Source organism: Condylura cristata, unplaced genomic scaffold, assembly GCF_000260355.1.
Source record: "Condylura cristata isolate star-nosed mole 26May11 unplaced genomic scaffold, ConCri1.0 scaffold00003, whole genome shotgun sequence".
In the NCBI taxonomy this organism is placed as follows: domain Eukaryota; kingdom Metazoa; phylum Chordata; class Mammalia; order Eulipotyphla; family Talpidae; genus Condylura; species Condylura cristata.
The window spans coordinates 8064718-8086734 of NW_004567104.1; the positions used below are offsets into that span (position 1 = coordinate 8064718).

Consider the following 22017-nt stretch of genomic DNA (forward strand, 5'->3'; position numbering starts at 1 on the left):
TACTGGCACTTAAGAGGACTCTCTCCTGCAATCTTATCATTCAATGTGAAAGTGAAATATAGGCTTTCCCAGACAAATAGCAGTTATTGGAGTTTATAATCTCCAGACCTGACCTACAAGAAATGTTGAAAGGAGTTCTTCTATAACAAAAAAAGAAAAACAAACACAAAACCCTGAGCAAAATAAGAATTTGAAAAAAATAAATAAATAGAAGCATGGCCAAGAATGAGTTAACAACAAAACACTAAGGAGAAGGAAGTATATATAATCAAATATTAGAAAGTTGCCACCTGCCCATAGAGAATTTTTTAGACAGTAGGTTAGGGATAACCCCCATGGTGTCCACTAACCAGACACAAATAGATAGCAACACTAGGATGGTCATCCAAATCAAAGAGTAGAGAGAAAAAAAATTGAAAAAGAAATAAAGGTAAAACCATCAATAATAACAATAATAATACAGTAAGTAACTTGTGTATTAATAATCATTTGGTCAATGACCCAAATTCACCAAAGGCACAGAATGACAAATTGGGTTAAAATTTTTCAGCCATTCATACTGTTTGTAAGAAATTCATTTAATAAACTGAAAGAGAAAAGCAAACTCAAAGTGAAAGTATGACCATGGTCCTTAAGTCAAAAACACAGAAATAAAAGCAGGAACTGTTTCTTTCATATCAAATAAACTAGACTTTGAGTGAGAGGAGGTGATTAGGGCCAACGACACTATAATAATGATCAAGAGAAAAATTTATCCAGCTAATATGACATTAATATTTATGCACTTAACATAGGGGCACCCACTTTATATAAAGCAACTATCAACAAATCCAAAGCAACATATTGACTAAACACAGTTATTATCAGAGATCTCACTACACTGTAGATCATCCAGACAGAAAATTAACAAGAAAATAAAGTTTTTAAATGAAGTGTTGGACCTGATGGAATTTAATAAGCGTTTACAGACCTCTTAATCCCAAAAGAAATGAATAAAAATTCTTCTCACGTGCGCTTGGAACATCCTGAAGAATAGATCATATGCTGGGACACAAAATATTTCTCAGAAAATATATGAAACAAGAAATTATATCAAGTATCTTCTCAGATAATAATGACATCCAGCTAGAAAATAGCAACTAAGAGAATCCCAAAACTAAACAAAATATTTCTGAACTACTGCTGGGTCAGAAAGAAATTAAGGAAGAAATGAATAAGTAGCTAGAGGCTAATGAAAATAGAAATGTAATCAGTGGCGGAAGCCAAAGACCGTTATAGGTGGCGCCCCCTGGAGGGGGCTGCTGGTGAGGCTGGAGAACCGCAGGGAAAAAACGGAGACTGGTAGGAAATATAAAGGACTGCAGAAGCAATCTCTAGCAATCAGTGTTCGGGATTCAGTGTTTGGGATTTCATGATTTTTGGATCTTCAGCAATTGCATGATCAGTGATTTCTGCCCCAGTATGCCAATCATCCAGGCCTGAGATGGAAGTGGAGAGGCTTCCAGATGCCACACTCACAGAGGAAATGTTTGCAGTTGTAGGTCCTTTGCATGTTTTAGAACTTGCTTTGCTTGTAAATATATCAGAAAAGAAAAACAAAAAGCTTGCTGAGATTTGGACTGGGACTGTATTGGAATAATAGATCAGTTTGGAGAGCAGTGACATCTTAACACTATTGAATTCACCCATGGGCATGATTTGTGACTATTTAGGTCTTTAACTTCTTTCCTTGCAGATTTAGTTTCTCTCAATTCACTGCAATTTCAAATGTTTTGCTTAGGAATTTTAGCTACACTTAAAGGTCAAAGCCCAAATCTGGTGGGAGAGAACCTGCTGGTGGGGAGTACAGACTTTGATTGAGGTTCCTCTAGACTCCAAGCCACCATACTAGCTCACACACAGTTGTGAAAATTTGCTCACTTTTTCTTTATCCAAGAAGTTTCTTTATACCTTTGTCCATGGAAGGTTTGCTTCTCTATCTGCCAGACCCCAAACTTGCAAATATCAGTATGCATGAAAGTGTCTTCTAGTCTCTATTTAAGAATGTTTATTCCATCTCCAGAATTTAATTACTTTAGCCTTCTTACATCCATGACTCTTTGGTAGCTTTAAGGGAAAAGGTCCAGTGTTGTCTCAGTTTTAGGATGAAGGCAATTAGGGGGTGTCCTTTCTGGAAATAGAATAAATGGAAATAGTCACTTTTTAAAAAAATGTATTTTAAGGGCCCTCCCTGGTGGCACAACGGGTTAAAGCACAGCACTGAGAAGCTTAAGCCACTTCCGCATGAGTTCGATCCCCTCCTGCCTGGAAGGTGACCACATGGTGCGGCAGACTTCTCCTGACCCGCCCGCTGTTCCCCTCAGCAGTGTACCTCGTCGATCTGCCTGTTCTGCTTCCCACTCTGTCTCTGGTGAAGCCTGTCATTGCCCTGAGCCTCTAGCTTGTATCCCAGTTCTGTATGCATAAATAAATAAATCTTTTTTTAAAAATGTACTTTTTTTTTTTTTAGATTTATTTATTTATGCATAGAGAACTGGGATATAGGCCAGAGATGCAGAGGGTGAGAGAATTCACCAGGGACAGAGTTGGGAGCAGAACAGGCAGATCAACGAAGTACACTACTGAGGGGAGCAGTGGGCTGGTCAGGAGAGGTCTGCCACGCCTTTGTGGATCTCCTCTGGGGCAGGCGGGGATCGAACTCATGCGGAAGTGGCTTAAGCTTTTTTTGCAGTGCATCAACACGCTGCGCCATCAGGGAAGGCAAAAAAAAAGTATTTTAAAAGGACAAATTTATTAGGAAAGGAGAAAGAAAAATAGGAGCACCTGCATAGTCTCAGGTGGGCAAGAGTGCTAGCCAGAAATAGTTTATACATTTATACACACACACACGTACATATTTCATGTTATTCTTCCTTTTTGTACAATGTATGCTTTCTCCTCTCAGGTTTAGTCCCTGTAGAATTCCCACCACTAATTCACCCATACAGCATCACCATAGTCCCTTGTGCTTATCCCGTTTTGAGCCCTCTCCCTCCCTTTCCCCTGCAGAATGTCTCTGATTTGTAATTGCCTGTTAATTTTGTTTTTTAATTTATTATAATTATTTATTTTTCTGGATCCCTTATTTGTTTCCCCCACATTCTTCCTATAAGTGAGACCATCCGATATTTTTCTTTGAACATAATCCCTTCTAGCTCCATCCATGTTGCTGCAAATGGCATGAGTTTGTCTTTTTGTTTGCTGAATAATATTCCATTGTGTATATATACCTCATCTTCTTGACCCAGTCATCCATTTTTGGGCAGTTGGGTGAATTATCTTTTTGATGTATTGTTGGATTCTGTTGGGATTTTATTGAGGACTTTTGCATCAGTGTTCATTAGAGATATTGGCCTGTAGTTTTCTTTTGTGTATGTTGTCCTTATTCTGTCTTGGTGTTAATGTAATTTTGACTGCATAAAAATATTTAGTAGTATTTTTTCCTTCTCCGTTTTTTGGAAGAATTTGTGTAGGATAGACACTAGTTTATTTCTGAATATTTGGTAGAATTCATTTGTGAAGCCATTTAGTCCTGGGCTTTTGTTTTGGGGGAGGGTTTTGATTACAATTTAAATTTCACTACCTGTTGTTGGTCTGTTTATACATTCTATTTCTTCTTTACTAACTTTAAATGATTGTATGGTTCAGGAATTTGTCCATCTCTTCCAGACTGTTAAACTTGTTTACATGTAACTGTTCATAGTAATCTATGATTCTTTTTATTTCTGATGTGTCTGTTATAATTTCTCCTCTTTCATTTATGTTCCTATTTATTTGTACTTTCTCTCATTTTTTTCTTTGTGAGCCTGGTTAGAGGTTTGTCTATTTGTTTATTTTTTGAAGAAACAACTTTGGTTTCATTGACCTTTTGGATTTTTTTTTAAAGATTTATTTATTTATGTATACAGAACTGGGGTACAGGCCAGAGATGCAGGGGGTGAGAGGATTCACCAGAAACAGTGGGAGCAGCAGTGGGTGGGTCAGGAGAGGCCTGTCACTCCATGTGGGTCACCTCCCTACTGGGGATTGAGCTCGTGCTGCAGTGGCTATGTTAGCTGTATAGTTCTGCAATTTAACCAGTTGCACCACCAGGGAGGGCCCATGGATTTTTTTTAACTTTTGTTTCATTTATTTCTGCTTTGAGTTTTATTATTTCTTTTCTTCTACTGGCTTTTGGTTTTTTGTTATTCTTTTTCCCGTTCTTTAAGGTGGGAGATGAGGTTGTTTCTTTGAGTTATTTCTTGTTTCTTGATATGAGCCTGTATTGATAAGAGCCTATATTTTCCTCTTATAACTACTTTTTCTGTGTGCCATACCTTCTGGAGAGTTGTGTCCTGATTTTCATTATCTCAAGGTAGTTTTTAATTTCTTCTTTGATCTTTTCATTGATCCATTGTTCTGCCAGTAGTGTGGGTTTCTATCTCCATGAGGTAGAAGGGTTCCTTGCTCTCTTTTCATGGTTTATTTCTATTTTGATACCTTTATGGTCAGGGAAAATAGTTGGTATGATTTTGATCTTAGTGTATTGGTTTATGTTTGTCTTGTGTCCTAGTATGTGATGGATCCTGGAGAATGATCCATGAGCACTTGAAAAAAATGTGTACTCAGATTTGAAGTACCCAATAGGTGTTTGTTAAGCCCATAAAGCCTAGGTCTTTATTTAGAGTTCCAGTGTCCTTGTTTATTTTTTGCTCATTGACCTATCCATTAGTGAAAGTGGGATGATGAAGTCTTTTACTACATATGTATTTTCTTTATTGGCTGTATCCATAGCTTACCTATGGATAAATAGTGCTGAAAAACATAGGGGAGCCGGTGTTCTGCTTTTGTGTCCTTTGGGTAGATTTCTAGCAGTAGAATTGCTGGGTCATATTTTTAGAATAGTTTGAGGACCCTCCACACAGCCAGTTTGCTGGGGAACACCACAAGTCTCTGTAGGATAAACTTCTCAGGGCCCTCTTTCTTGAGGAAGGATTCAAAGAAAGAAACACAAAAAGGTGTGGATTTAATTGCTATTGTTGGTGTGGGAGGATGATCACTCTTTCTGGACCTGCAAGGTAACTGGGTGGGTAATGGAGCTCCTGAGTCCTTCTTCCACCTGAGTGCTTGGGGTAGCAAGAGGCCCTCAATGTCAGGACCAACCCTATGAGGCTCACCCTGATGTCTTTCCCTTTGATAACTGTGACCGTTAAATGGCCCCACCAGTCTCCATGAGGGAGGGGAGAGAAGCACCACAACAACGAGGCTCACACCCAGCACTGTGTGCCTGCCCCAGACTCTGTTTGCCTACCTGTCTGAACAGGAGCTCTCAGATGTCTCAGGATTCTCTATATCTAATCTCCAAGCTTTTTTCTCATTTTCTGCTTGACAACATGGGCCAGCTTTGTGGGTGGGAGAGGGGAAAAGGGTTCTGATGATTTTCTGTCCCTTCCCTTCCCTTATGTCTGGGAGAATCACTGGCATTGCCCAGTTTGTCTAGCCCACCCAGTTTCCTCACAGGAACTTGCTGTTATTTCTCCCTATCAGCTGTTTTTATGGGTAAACTTCACCGTTATGTTGATCTCCTCGCTCCAAAATAGTCACTTTTTCCCATATGTATCAACCTGTTATGAGAGAGAGGAATCTATACTTTAATTCTCCCCCAAATAAAGCACAAAAAACTACATTTTATGTTGTGACATAATTTCAGGCACCAAATTTAATCAATTAAATTTAAACTCTCTCTTAAGAATACCAAGTCTGGTGGCAGGTAGAGTCTGACTTGTCTTCCTTTTCACAATATTTCAGACATTGAATATACCAACTTTGCACCAAAATAATGTCAAATTTCATAAAAAAACCAGTAGAACGCCCTTCTGAATTTTGTCAGAGGAATCCACGGCAGGTCTCTGACAGAACATTTTTCATTGATGCTTCTAATCAGAATTTTACTACAATTCCCTTGGAGATATTAATATTAAAAGAATTGGAAGAAGTGCATCTGGAAAATAACCAGATTGAAGAAATTCCCCAGGGTATCCAACATTTAAAGAATGTCAGAATCCTTTATCTCAACAAGAACAAGCTGAGGAAGCTGTGTCCACAGCTGGGGAAACTGAGAAGCCTGGAGGGCTTGGATCTGAGTCACAATCCCCTCCAGTCCACCTCCTTGCAGGTCCTCAGCAACCTTGGCACCTTGAGGGAGCTCCGGCTTTACCACATTGACCTGAAGGAGTTCCCCACCATCATCTGCAAATACCTTCACCACCTTGAGCTGTTGGGACTAAGTGGAAACTCTCTGAAAGCCCTGCCCCACGAAATAGTAAACCAAACCAAGCTCAGGGAGATCTACCTGAAACAAAACCAATTTGAAGTTTTCCCTGGGGAGCTCTGTTACCTCTCCAATCTGGAGATCATTGACTTGGATGAGAACAAGCTAACTATCATCCCAGAAGAGATTGGAAACCTAAATAGTCTGAAGAAGTTCTTTGTGGCTCGGAACAGCCTGCCTTTTCTACCGGAGTCTCTGAGTAGATGCAGGCGCTTGTCAGTGTTGGATTTTTCCCACAACCGCCTCCATTCCATTCCGCGTTGCTTCGTTGAGCTCTTGGAGATGACGGAGATCTCACTGAATGGGAACCACCTGGAGAAGCTGCCGCACTTCTTGGGCAAGTGGACCTCGCTGCACCTGCTCTACGTGAACAGCAACAGTCTGCGGACACTACCGCACTCCTTCCAGCGGCTGTGCAACCTGCGCTTCCTGGACGTCAGCCGGAACCTGCTGGAACGTTGTCCCGAGCTGATCTGTACTCTGCAGAACCTGGAGGTCTTGGCTCTGGATGATAACAAACTGCGGCAGGTAATGCTTCCTGGTTGTCACAGTGCTCCCCTGGGAAGCTCTCCCCGCCCTAAATGGGTGTGATTCCATGTCTAAACATCTGTAAATTTGAATTGGCTTTACAGGCTAAGATGCAGGGCTAGCAAATATATCCAACAAGGTGATCATTTATATTCCCCCCCCCTTAAATGTTAATAGTGATCATAAGCAATAGCTAATGTTTATTTAGATTATGTGTTAGCCACAGGGCTGTTTTAGATGGACTAGCTCATTGAAACCTCAAAAGGGGAGGAAAATTCTCCTTTATCCTCTTTGGGCCTTCTGACTGGACCTAAGAATTCAACTGATATCAGACAAATAAACAGGCGAAATCAAGAGGATTTTAATGAATTTTTATATATACATGGGAACGTTGGTCCAAAAAAGGGAAACCCAAAGAAGTCACTAGAGCAGGACAATTTTGTACCTTTTAGACAAAGAAAAAATGTATTTGTGAAGAATTGACTAGATAAAGGGCTTCGGCTGGGGTTAATATATGAATAGAGAGGTAACTGGAAAGATGTGGATTCACTGAACAGGCTTTGTTTGTAAAGCCTGTTGGCCTAAACTCCCTGTGTCTGGTCGCAAGAACGTCTTCTAACCTGCTGGCCCAGGGAAAGTGCCCTCACGTGGGAGATTTCCCTCTGGCGCTCAGGAGAATGAAGGAGAGTTGTTGTTCTTCTTGCACTGACTTTAATTCAAAGCAACCATTGTGCCAAAGTGGCATCGTTTGGGGTAACATTCTGAACACCTTCACTCACATCAACTTTCCAACGTGGGTAATATTTTCCTTGATGATATATGAGGAAAAGGGAGCTTAACTAACTTGTAATGGCAATAAGCTTGTAAATTATAGAGCCCAGTTCCTGCTTAGAGCTTCTAGGATCCAGGATCTTTATTCTTAACAAGTTTTCTTAAACAACAGTTTTTTGTTGTTGTTATTGTTGTTTTTCTGCTTCGCACCCCGTAATGTTCCATCCTGGGAAACTACAAAAACCCGATTTTCTCTAGGGACATTCTCATATGTGTGCAGAATAGGATATTCAAAAGTGTTCATGATAGAGTTATTGATAGTCAGGTCTGTGGGAACAATCTAAATGCCAGTCAGTACAGGAATGAATTAGTGAATTTTGGTATGTTCATGAATTGACAAACTATGATAATTTAAGTGAACTGGAACAATCTGTGCTAAATTATAGAACTCAAAATTGTGATGTTTAGAGGGGTCAAAACAGGGGAGGAGAAAGTACAAGAGACTGTAGTGATGGATCACAAAAACTATGGTGGAGGGAGAACTATGGCAACTACATCTGAGGGGAGAAATCAAATACTATACAAAAATGAACAATGTAAGAAAATAAATAAGCAGAAAATTGTGATGCTTATCAAAAAGTAAAACACCAAATAAAACTTGAATACCATTTGAATGTTTCAGTCACACAAAGTTGCATATATACACATATGTTATGGATATTTTTATATGTAATAAAAATAGAAAAACACGGACAAGAAACAAATCACTATATTCTTCATAGTGGCTGCCTAGAGAAGAGGATAGAGTCAAAGAAATGGGGGGAAAAAATCATAGCAGTACGCAACTCTAACTGCAGGATTTCATTTTTTTATTAACAAGAGATTTGGTTGGTGGGTACTTGTTTATTATTTTTTTTAATATGTGAAAATTGCAAAGAACAGAGTTCTGTTAAAAAACAGCTGACAACTACAGAGGGAAGGAAAGGGAGATTTGAATCTTTCCTGGCCATGGAATTCAGTCCCATGTATTTACCATACATTATACAAGTCCTCAACCTCAAAGATATGTGCCTTTCCCCTTTTATTCAGCTTTCAACTTCTAGAACCTTGGGTTTTAGTTTTTGGAGGTTTGGTTTTTGTTTGTTTGTTTGATTGGTTGGTTGGTTACTTGGTTGGCTTTGCTAATTGTTCTAGGGTTTTAGAAATGCCTATCACAAAGGTGAATGTTTTGATGGTAAATTTAAGACTTGAGAAGAGAATCTGGGACTTACTCTGTTGAAACAGCAACTTGCCATGCAGTATTTTAGAGGTTCCATGAGAGGTCTCTGATCCATCCCATTGCCTGCTGCAAGAAATTCTTTTAAGAGTGGCCAGAGTCTATCATTCCACAGTTGAAATGAAAGTCTCAAAATATAATGTGCCATTGGTTAGGAAAACACATTGAGTTCATTTTTATTGAATCATAAATACCTAATGATACCTAATCCTTGCTTGGGAGATATCTTAAAAGATACCCCCCTGGGTAGGGCAGGGGTCACTTTCATATCCCAGGAAACATAGGATGCTGTGTCCTTTTGTTAGGGCAGGATTCCCTCAGGTAACCAGGCAGAGCTCAGAGGAAGAGGGAAGCTCTTTATTTATGCCATTGGGTCCAGAGGAGATCTTTCTCCAAAGTCTGGGCCCCCAACAATTAGTCAAGGACTGTATTTATTGTCTCAGCAGGGGTACACTTGCACTCTAATAGCAAAGGCAGCATAAAAGCAGGAGATTCCTAAGTGATTTTCTGGGAGCAGAAGTCAGGCATGTGGCCTTGCAAACATTTCAGTTTCCCTGAAACTTTCAGTCTACATTGAGGTTTTGTCTTAACATGACTTTAGCTAATTAACAGGTCAGCCTGACTTTTTCCAATTCAATTTATATACATAACTGTGATAAAATTTAATTTCTGAATTAGACACAGTAAGAGATGAACTACATTAAGGAGTAAAAGAAAAATTGTAACAATATACTTTACACAAAAATTATATAAATGTGGCATCTCTTTCTCTCTCTCTTAATATCTTATTGTTTGTAATATTTTTAGGCTGTGGTTGACTGTAGATAAGTGTCACCATCATACGTGAAACTGCAAGGAAGGAAGACTGTATCAAGTCTTACCTCAAGTCAAACCACACTGAACTGCACTCAGAAAATCCCTACTTAGCTCGCTTACTATTTTCAGTTCTTTTGATGGCATGTGTTTTTGTCATCTTTTTAAAAAAAATTATTTTAATTGTGCCAGTAGACTCTCACTATATTTCTCTCTATAAGCCAGGTGGCCTATAAGCTAGCTCTTTCTCTTTTCCACCCCAAAGATTTATCGGATGGGTTCCTGATTCTTCAAGCCTGGCCAGTAGTTTTTTTCTTGCTTAGCTATGTGCAAAAAAAAAAAAAAAAAAAGCTGACTTTTTATGTGCTCCTAGATAGGTTTTGTTTGGTGGTACATGTCTACTAAGGGAGAAAATCCAAACTCCAGTAACTATAGCTGGTTATAGTGTCAACAATAATCATCTTCATTTGTGCTCTAGGTTTTGTATGTACAGATTTATTTCCTCTACACTTTAATCCAACTATGATGGATTTAATTATTGGGTAGTTATTAATAAAAGAATTATCCTGCAAAAAATGATGACACAGACAATTTGCTTTGGAAAAAAAAAGGAAAAGCTAATCTATGACTAATATAAAGAACAATGAAAGTGAAGTACTAATTTAGAATGGCATGGTACATTGAAAAATCACTTCCTATTATTTTGGACTGCACTGAATGTTTTGGAATTATCTAGTCTGAGAGTTTGGAGATAAGTTAGAAAGAAAAGGTACACATCAGTTTCTCTGGAGATTGACTTGTCTTGTCTTTTTAAGTAGGTAAATAAAATTATAAACATTTTACACTGGATTAGGGAACTGAGCTCTTACAATAAAGAGGAAAAGTGTTTTGAGACATTCTCCCCAAAAGTCCTTCCTTTTGACTCACTCATCTACAATCTACGAATCTCACCTACCTATAGAGAGATCCCTGAGTTGAGTCTAATCATTCTCATGCAAAGAGGACTAATTAGAAAAGGGTGGGAGGAAAGCTCAGTGCCCAGGTTGGTAACTGTGAGGAAGGATTTGGAGTGAGAAGTAAAGCTGGATCATGGCTCCAAGTAAGTGGAAAAGTTATTGAGATATATCACTGGGCTATTTTTTTCTACAAGAAAATAGGTGTCTCTGTGACTTAATAAAGTGTGTCACATATTTAAGAGTGAGTTTTTTTTTTTTAAAGAATTTATTTATTTTGCATACAGAAATGGGATACAGGCCAGAGGTGCAGGGGGAGGTGAGAGCATTCATCAGAGAAAGTAGGGAGCTGAACAGGCCGACTGGTGAAGTACACTGCTGAGGGGAGCAGTAGGCAGGTCAGGAGAGGTCTGCCACATTATGTGGGATCACCTCCAGGGCAGGCGGGGGATCGAATTCATGCTGAAGTGGCTTTAGCTTCTTAGTGCTGTGCTTTAACCCGCTGCGCCACCAGGGAGGGCCCGAGTTTTTGTTTTGTTTTGTTTTTAATGTGGATCCAGAGAGCCAAAACATATCATGGGGGACACATAGTGGTACAACATTTGTTGTTGTTGTTGTTTTGACAAAAGAAGAAATCGCATGATTATAAATATTCATTCAAGGTCTGAACTTTTCACTCCAGGAAGTGGTGTTTAATATGGGACCGGGTGCTATGAAACGTATTCACACACCAAATAGAAGGTTAGTCTATTTAAGTTTGTCTCTTTAAGGCCTGGGAGACTGAATTTTCTCCCTAATTCCTGCAGAGGGCGTATAAGCCTTGACATTTCACTAGCATACAGTTGCTGACAAGTAGCAGTCATCATATTCTGTATTTTTTGCTTCCACCTAAGATTACAATTGAAATATCAAAATTGTAGAATTAAAGCCTAAATTGATCACTTCTAGTAGTTAAATTAAATATAATATGATCTTGGCAATATTGCACTTTTGTTCATTTTCTTTTAGTAGTGTCCAACACTTACTGACATACAGTTGAAAAATTTGCAAAATGTAGGTTAAAAATTCCAATTTAGGCCCTCCCTTGTGGCGCAGATGGTTAAAGCACAGCACTAAGAAGCTTAAGCCAATTCCGCATGAGTTCGATCCCCGCCTGCCCACCTGTCCCGGAGGAGATCCACATGGCATGGCAGACCTCTCCTGACCCGCCCGATGCTCCCTTCGGCAGTGTACTTCGTCGATCTGCCTGTTCTGCTCCCCACTCTGTTCCTGGTGAATCCACATCTCTGGCCTGTACCCCAGTTCTGTATGAATAAATAAATAAATCTTAAAAAAAAATCCAATTTAAAACAATGGAAAAATTTGAAGAGTTAAGAGGCTCAAGAAAAAAGTAGCAGTCCAGAGTTTAGAACTACAATTATAGACACTTTATATGGCAATACTTGTGGAAACATTTCACTAGTAGGCATTGCTAAATTACTCTTTTTTGTGCTTGATGGCCTGCCTCAAAAAAAGAAAAAAAAATTCTACTGTGAAAAATAACCTTGACTTGAAACATCTTTTTGGACTATTTCTAGTTACCTTCAGACTTTGGCTCACTTTCAAAACTGAAGATTCTTGGACTTACTGGAAATCAGTTCCTTTCATTTCCAGAAGAAATCTTTTCCTTAGAGTCCTTAGAGAAATTGTACCTTGGGCAAGATCAGGGAGTCAAACTCACCTGTATACCAGAGAAGATTGGAAAACTACAGGTAAGCCTCCCCAAAGGAGAAGACAAAGAAATACATACCCAAACTCTCCCTTGAGACACAGGGGTCTTATCCTAATTCTCCAATCTTGTCCTGAGGCATAGAAACTCCTTTCATCATTGTACCCCCTGACATGCCATGGTACTCTTATAAATCATAGGGTGAAATGTAAATATTAAATTTCGCCCAGGGAGTTTAAAATAGTCATCTATTGGGCTCTCCCTGGTGGGATAACGGAATAAAGCACCGCATTATGAAGCTCTCCAAAGCCACTGTAGCATGAGTTCGATCCCTAGCTAGGGAGCTGACCCTCATAGCATGGCAGACCTCTCCTGACCTACCCACTGCTCCCCTCAGCAGTGTACTTTGTCAGTCTGCCTATTCTGCTCCCTACTCTGCCTCTGGTGAATCCTCTCACCCACCACACCTGTGGCCTGTACCCCAGTTCTGTAAGCACAAAATAAATAAACCTTTAAAAAAAATACTTGTCTATTATCTGTACATGTTGGCTACTCCTATATGGCTGATGTGGGATTGATATTTGAGGAAAAAATCTGTAGCAACTACCACAGATAATTAGCTATTATAAGGGAACAAATGACATATAGTTGAACAATCCAAATTTTTATAACACAAATAAATAGTAGATTCCCATGTTTTATTTCCCCTGCATAAATTAGGAACCACTTCTGATGACTTTACTCAAAATTTAATTTTTTTTTTAAGATTTATTTATTTATTCATACAGAACTGGGGTACAGGCCAGAGATGCGGAGGGTGAGAGGATTCACCAGAGACAGAGTGGGGAGCAGAACAGGCAGATCGACGAAGTACACTGCTGAGGGGAGCAGCGGGCGGGTCAGGAGAGGTCTGCCACGCCATGTGGTCACCTCCGGGGCAGGAGGGAATCGAACTCATGCGGAAGCGGCTTTAGATTCTCAGTGCTGTGCTTTAACCCGCTGCGCCACCAGGGAGGGCCAAAATTTAATTTTTTTTAATGCTGGTCCTTTAAATATGTTTTTTTTTTTTACCAAATGCATAGGAACTGAAAGAGCATGGGAACCCACTGGTGATTCTGGTTATTTATTCGTGTATTAGATAAGGATCACTATGATATACTCTCATGTCCTTTCAGAATCTTGAAGAACTGTATGTAGAAAACAATTGTCTGGAGTCTCTGCCTGTGTCCTTGGGATCAATGCCCAACCTGAAAATCCTTAATTGCCGCCACAATTTGCTTAGGAAACTTCCAAATTCCATTTGCTATGCACAAGGTAAGGAATTTTAGCACAGTGAGTCCTTGCTTAGCACCATAAATAAGTTCTTGGAAATTATGACTTAAAGCTAAACAGCTTCTAATGAAACCAATTTCACCATAGGCTTACAAGAGTTAAGTTCCTACAGCATATTTCTGGTCAAAACTGAGTCTTCTAAATAAACACTCAAGACACATCTAGTATTAAGCCATAACTTGTATGTGTTGATTTTCCAAACCATTTACTCTGGTCATGGTGGCCAGAGCCAATCCTGGCAGCTGACTCAGGGCACAGGAAGGGACTTAGAAAAGATGGTCCTCTACCCCAGAATACGCTCACACCCACACTCACATCACCCCAATTATTCAGACATGGCCAAAGATCCTAGAGTGTACATCTTTGAGATCTTGCAGTACCTGGAGAAAACACTCGCAGATATGGGAGAGTGTAAAAATGCCACACCATGGCCCCAGTGGACAATCGGATGTTTTTTTCTCATCAGCATTATAATGAAATGACGTTGAGTGAAGTAGCAATATTCAAGGATCTGCTGTAGAACTGTGGCCCTTTTAAAGTTGGAGGCCAGCATTTCCTACCACAAAGGCTTTCCTGCTTTACTAAATACTAATCTCTACTTAGAGAGCTTACCATTATCCCATTACCTGGTCACAGGTAAAGTGGGGAAGGCCGAGTCCCTGATCAATATAGCTAAGAGTCTCACAAAGTCAGGCTGTTTACTGAGAATTGGAAAGAAAAATGTAACTATTAGAAAATGAGCATTCATCCATACAGTCATTACAATATTGACAATTTACTGATTACTTAATGTATGCTAGAATTGGGAGTTAGGATTTCTTGTAGTAACTTTGTACTACATCACTTAGGTCACTAAGTCACTTGAATAAAAGGAAAAGTATTATCCATAGTAGTGAAATCAGCAAAGGGATGGAGAGGAATCTTGGAGCTACAAGATTAACATTAAAAATTATGTATCATTCATATGTATGTATGTATTTATTTATTTTTAAAATATCTATTTATGCATACAAAAGTGGGGTACAGTCCAGTAGGGTGATCAAGAATTCACCAGAGACAGAGTAGGGGAGCAGAACAGGCAGATTGGCCAAGTACCAAGTACCAACGGGCGGGTCAGGAGAGGTCTGCTGCCATGTGGTCACCTCCTTGGCTGGGAATCAAACTCCTCTGGAAGCAGCTGTGGCTAGCTTCCCTGTGCTGTGTTTCAACCTGTTTACCACCAGGGAGGGGCCTCATTCATATTTAAATACACAAACATTTTTTACACAAGTTTCTGTTGAGCTCCTTCTGAAACCACATAAAAATCACTTTTTTTTTACTTTAGTGTGCTGAGTCTTTGGGTTTATATATGTGCTTTTAAACCCTGACTATTCTTTTTTTTTTTTTAAGATTTATTTATTTATTTGTACAGAACTGGGGTACAGGCCAGAGGTGCAGGGCTGGTGAGAGGATTCACCAGAGACAGAGCGGGAAGCAGAACAGGCAGATTGACGAAGTACACTGCTGAGGGGAGCAGCGGGCGGGTCAGGAGAGGTCTGCCACGCCATGTGGTCACCTCCGGGTCAGGCGGGAATCGAACTCATGCGGAAGTGGCTTTAGTTTCTTAGTGCAGTGCTTTAACCCGCTGCACCACCAGGGAGGGCCCCTGACTATTCATTTTTAATGAAAGAAGAGTGAAGGAATGTGAGTGAAAGCCATATCTACCCGCAAGACATTCAGTGATTGCAGGCAGAGGGTAGGTATGCAATACTCATTAGTATTTCTACTAACCATAGATTTATATCCAGTCCATGGTTCCTGGAAGAATGTAGCATCCTCAAAAATTTTGAGTATTTACAGCTCTCCTTCCTCTGAGACATACTTGCATTGATTCCAGCAAGTCTGAATTGCTCTAAAGAAGATATGAAGAAAGCATGGTTTGCCTCGTTAATCTGATGATCTAATGTCTTTTGTTACATGGCACAGCCAGGAAACAAAGATTGCAAAGTGGCTGGACTAAAAAATGCACGGTTTAATTTTGCTTGTTCTTACAGTAAATCCATATTTTAAAAAATCATTTCAGCTTTGAAAGAATTACTTCTTGATGACAACAAGATCACGCATCTTCCAGAGAATTTGGATTCTCTAGTGAATTTGAAAGCTCTGACACTGCTGGACAACCCCATGGAAGAACCCCCACTGGAAGTGTGCAGCAAGGGCAATGAGGCCATCTGGGCATATCTTAAGGAAACAAGAGAGAAGAACAAGATGGCAACAAAGGTAAAAGTGCCAAAAAATGGCCCTCCCTGGTGGCGCAGCGGGTTAAAACAGCACTGAGAAACTAAAGCCGCTTCCGCATGAGTTCCATTCCCACCTGCCCCGGAGGTGACCACATTGCGTGGCAGACCTCTCCTGACCCGCCCGCTGCTCCCCTCAGTGGTGTATTCTGCTCCCCTCTCTGTCTCTGGTGAATCCTCTCACCGGCCCTGCACCTCTGGCCTGTACCCCAGTTCTGTATGCATAAATAAATAAATCTTTAAAAAAAAAAGTGCCAAAAATTCTTAAGAACACATTCACGGTAGCTTTGGAGACACTTGGGTTAGTGCAGATTCATTGCAGCTTAGCCTGTGGGGTTGCCCCTTACTCACCTGTACTTTGTCCACCTGGAAAGTAGGTTTTTACTTTTATATCCCTGAGACTAAGCAAGGGATTTTTTTAATATCATCCTACTATTTTTGTCTTTTGCATTCCTTATCTCTTCATCAGATAACAAGACAACTGATGGGACAAAAGCCCCAAAACTTCAAATCCCAAAAGGATCTAAAGTTCTTGAACTATTTCACTGGAGTGAAAAGTTTGTACAGTTGGCCTTGGAATAACACAGGTTTGAACTAGAGGATGGATTTTTTTCTGTCCCCAAGTGCCACGTTCAAGGATTCATCCAACTCAGCATGTCGGTTGAAACCTCAGATGTGACATGGCAGATACATGGATTTTCCATTGCTGGGGGTTGGTGCCCCTAAGCCTGTTCACTGGTCAATTGTATTAACAGAGTCATAAGACAAGGCTGAAGGTTAAGAAATGAAAACATTTATGAAACAGAGTTCTGGAGAATAGAGTTCTGCTTTGCCATTGATGAGCATCAACAGGATAAAAATCTTATAATTCTTTTTGTCCACCAAGTCCTTAGAGATATAAGATATCCCAAACAGATAAGAGTGAGTCCATTTCAGTCAATATTCCAAATTCTTTATTCACTTGGTCAAGCTCCTCTCATCTCACTTTAGGACAACTGCATTAGTCCTCTAACTAGTGTCCCTATTCCCACAACACACTCAGGTGCTAATGCTGCTCAAGCAAAGCTGAGATCTTGCCACCTGCTGAAATCGATGACTTCCGTTATATTGAGTAAGCCTTTAGAATGCATTCGTCTCTATCAATGGCCCTCAGTCACATCAGGTCTAACCATCTCCCTTTTGTGGTAAATATTATGTAATACTTCCTGTCATATTTTGAAATGACATTCACAGATAATATAACTTACTAAAATCCATAATTTTAATACATGAAAATAATGCCTGAGTAACAATATAAAGGGGAAAAAAGTAATTTATATTAAAATATCACAATATATACATATTCTAGAACAACAGGCACTGGAAGAATTATAATAGTACTTTTTGGATACTTTTTAAAAGCATTTTGAAAAATTGTGTGCTCTCTTGTACCTTTTCAAATTGATATTAACAATTTGTTGCTACTAAGTTTAAGTCGTTGCAAAGAATTTACTTCCCCCCAAATATTGAAAAAGAACTATTAAATGTATCCTATGGAATCTAAATACCTTTCTGATTTGATATAAATCAGTCAATATCAATTTGCAGAAGAATTCAACAAACTTTTTTGATAGAAATTTTATGTAATTTTTTCTTTTTGAATGTGCATTTCCATTCCAATTCTTTTCTCTCAGAATTGATATAATATTGTTTATTCTGAAGAAAAATACTTATCCTGTATATGTGTAGAAGTTAGATATATACCATTTTCAAGTCATTTATAGGTCATCCTTTCATATATGTATGTAATAAAAATACTCCCATAAACTAAAACTTAAAATTAGTTTTTTCTGTCATTATAGGGTTTTAATTTTCTATATTAAGTCATATTACAATTACCAATTATGCAAAGTTGCCCAAAACAATATAAAATACATTATAAAATTGATATCTAATTATTTGACATGCAGGATTTGGGGGAATATATATAATTAATGAGAGATGTTTTTCATATAATTTTTACATCTTTGCATAAATATGACTTATTGCTGGAACAAGATAAGGTTTGGCATCAGTTCTACAGCTATTTTTCATTTTACAAATGAAGCACTGAGAAACCTTGTCACATAGTTAAATTGACAAAAATCAAAATGACCTTCCGCATTTTGGTGGTTTTTTTTTTTTAAGATTTATTTATTTATTTATGCATAGAAGAACTAGGGTGTAGGCCAAAGGGGGGTGGGGTGGGGTGAGAGGGTTCACCAGAGACAGAGTAGGCAGCAGAACAGGTGAATTGACTGTAATATACTGCAGAGGGGGGCAGTGGGTGAGACAGGAGAGGTCTGCTCTACCATGTGGGTCAGCTCCCTGGCCAGGAATTGAACTCAGGTCACAGAAGCGATGCCAAAACTTAATCCCTAGTCTACCAGGGAGGTGCCCCCTGTATTTTGTTTTAAATGTCAATGGCTCACACATCTCTAAATGTCTAGTTTTAATTAGAAATCGCCTTATGTCTTGGATCAAGTGACTTGATCCTTAGAGCCAACATTAATATTGTTACTTTGAAGCCCCCCCCATTTTTTCTATTGGTGTCCTTGAGTTTTCTTTCCTTTTTCTTTTTGAAACCAAAAACCATTCTTTAAAATTTAGACCTTTATAATTTGATTACAGACATAAGTGCAAATTATACTTCTTCCAGAGGTTTTTTAGGGTCTAGGGCAGCACAGCCTTGTCTGATTTAGGTGGTTTGGGGGGGGAGGGGTTGGGCAGATGTAAAGGAAAAGTTGGGAATGGGGAATCAGCAGTTGAGTTCACATGACAGTACATTTACCTCATATAGAAATTGAAGCTCTGGAAATGAATCGCCTTCAAACTACATAAGCCTGTTGGAAAGTCTTTCTGGACCCAGGTTTATGTCACAGAACTGAAGATTTGCTTATCTTTGAGACAAGAAGCCCCTTAAATTTCCATAATGCCGGTAGAGGGCAATACTGTTCCTCTGGAATCTCATCACCCTAACTGCTTTACTGCTTTCACTCTCATCTCATCTTTTCTATTTTCGCACTTTCACTCATAAGTGGGATCCTTGGTGTTTTTCCAAAGACCAAGCATGTCCCGACCTCAGTGTTAAGGCACTAACTTCTTTCTGCCCTAAGATGCTTCCCCCAGATATGGACAAGACCCTTACCTTCACTTGTTCCATCTCTGTTCAATTATCCTCTTATCAGAGAATCTACCCTTTACCTACCTTATATAAAGGAGTACCCTCCACCCTTCCTCACTGCTCATCTCATTCATTAGTTCAACACATTTACTGAACTTCTGCCATGTGCCACTGTCATAGGCACTAGATATGCATCAGTGGACAAAACAGGTAATATCTGTTCTCATAATGCTTCAAGTTTAGTAGGAGGTGAATAAAAACATGAAATATAAAACAAAAACTTTATTCTGCTTTAGAAAATGATACATAACATTGGAAAATAGGTTCAAATAAGGAAGACTGAGGTTGCCAGACGTGTGTGTGTAGGGGAGTTTATTTCAAGTTAAATGAGATGGTCAGGCCACACTTCACTGAAAAGATGACTATCTTAGTCCAGAGTTCAGACTACCATAACAACATACCACAGACAGAGCTGCTTAAACAATAAAATTCATTTTCACAAAGTTCTGGAGTCTAGGAGTATGAGATCAAGGTGTCAGTGTGGTAGGTTTCGCATGGTAGGTTTCTGGTGAGAGCTCTTTTCCTGGCTTATGGATGGACATTTTTTGCTGTGACCTCCCATGACAGAAACAGCAAATATTGCTCCCCCTCATCAACTAACACCCAAGGCCCCCATCTTCAAATACCACACCAGACATTAGAGCTTCAACATATGAGTGGGGCTGGGAAGAACATAGTCTGTTCCATAGCAGCAACAGTTGAGCAAATACTTGAAGAAGTAAAGGGAAGGATGAACCATCTGAATATTGGGGAGCCTGCTCCAGAGGAAGTAACAAATGCACAGGCCCTGAGCTAAGATTGTGTATCCTGTGACTGAGCTCTGAGGAACCAGTGTGACTAAAGTAGAGTGAGCAAAGAGGAAGTATAGTTACTTGTCAGAGAGAAGTGAGGTGTGAGAGGGAAGCTCAGACAGGGACTTGCAAGCCGTTGTAAGGACTTTGGCTTGTACTCTAAGAGAAACAGAGAAGGTATCATTGGAAGGTTTGAAGAGAGGAGGGGTGCTTCTAAGATGAGAGAGAATAGAGCAGGCTGTGGCTAAGAGCAAGGATAGTGCAATAAAAGAGAGGGGAAATGGGAATGCACTGCCTCTTGTCCTATGGACTGTTGTCTCAGACATTTGTCACCATCTGTCAAGTTATACATGCATGTGCTTGTTGGCTCTCTCTCTCATGGAATGTCACCTCCATGAACTCAGGACTCTGTACTAATTGCTGTTTCCCAAATGTCTTGAATAGTGCCAGGCACATAAAAGCACTAAATACTTTTTTAAAAATTTGCCTGGATGACTGGGCAAATGAGAAAGAGAGGAAATAGGATTTGGATTTCTAACCCATAGCATTCTCCACATCCTTAAGACTGCATGCCAGAAGAATGAAATAGAATCTAATGCTCTTTCTCTTATTTTCAGATTCAGGCATGGTGGCGTGGATTAATGGTACGGAAAGGGCTTGGACCATATGAAGAACTAAAATCACGAAAGAAAGGAAGGAGTTCTCCGAAAGATAAGAAAGGAAAGAAGAATGAAAAAGCAGCACCTGTAAAGAAGAAAAAATAATTTAGGTTAATGAATTGAGGTAATGAACTCTGATTGATTAAAAGGGCAAAAGGCTATGAATTAGCTGTCTGCTAGAATTCTTCATAGAATTATGTTACATATAAAAATAGATAATCTTATAATGGAATACTCATGGATAAAATGATATGATTATCTAAGAATTGTTTCAAAGTAATGTCAAGGAGAATAATGGGAAAATGAAACAAGATTGGCCACAGATTGATAATTGTAGATGCCCATGATAGGTTCATAAAAGTTTATTTTACTTTTGTGTCTACTTTTTTTTTTAAAGATTTTATTTTATTTTTGTGCATACAGAACTGAGATACAGGCCAGAGATGTGGAGGGTGAGAGAATTCACCAGAGACAGAGTGGAGTGCAGAACAGGCAGATCAACGAAGTACACTGCTGAGGGGAGCAGCAGGCGGGTCAGCGGGCGGGTCTGCCACGCCATGTGGTCACCTCCGGGGCAGGCAGGAATCAAACTCATGAGGAAGCGGCTTTAGATTCTCAGTGCTGTGCTTTAACCCGCTGCGCCACCAGGGAGGGCCTGTGTCTACTTTTTAAGGTATTTCTCCTTGAGTTTGGCGCCTTAGACCACTCGGTTATCCTGACACACTGTGTCTACTTTTTAAAACTTTTCTTTTGGAGTAATTACAGATTCACAGGAAATTGGAAATAAATATACAGGGGCATCCATGCATTCTTCATCGTCTTTCAGTGTTGATATTTTACACAGCTGTAGTACAATACAAAACCAGAAAATTGATTGGTCCATGGAGCTTATACAGATATCAGCAGCTATGCATGCATTCGTGTGTGTGTGTTGCTGCAAATTTGTCAGATGTAGCTTTATATAGTTACCACCATAATCAAGATAGATGATTGTTTCATCATCACAAATCTTATGCTGTTCTATTTAAACATATCTACTCCAGAGCCCTCTCCCAGTCTCTTCTCAATCTCTATAATCTGTTATTTCAAGAATGTCATGAAATCACATCGTATGTAATTGTTTGGGGTTGGCTTTTTTACTCAGCCTAATTCACCTGAAGTTAATACAAATGATAGCATGTTATAACTTTTCAACAATAAAGAAGTAATTGCTGAGTACTATTGCATTGTACCATAGCTTTTACCATTTACACATCAGAGGATATTGCAGTATTTCCAGCTTTGGCTATTAAGAACAAATGAATGGGCCCTGCCTGGTGGCGCAGCAGGTTAAAGCACAGCACTAAGAAGCTAAAGCCA

General features: G+C 39.4%; 1 protein-coding gene across 1 annotated transcript; it reads left to right on the forward strand.

Annotated features, from left to right (window-relative positions):
* Positions 1–5857: 5857 nt before the first annotated feature.
* LRRIQ4 (leucine-rich repeats and IQ motif containing 4) lies at positions 5858–20833 on the forward strand. The gene is made up of 5 exons (XM_004675385.2): positions 5858–6877; positions 12268–12441; positions 13574–13712; positions 15793–15989; positions 20617–20833. Exons 1-5 carry the CDS (start codon positions 5858–5860, stop codon positions 20761–20763), a joined length of 1677 nt encoding a protein of 558 aa, XP_004675442.2. The 3' UTR covers positions 20764–20833.
* Positions 20834–22017: the final 1184 nt, after the last annotated feature.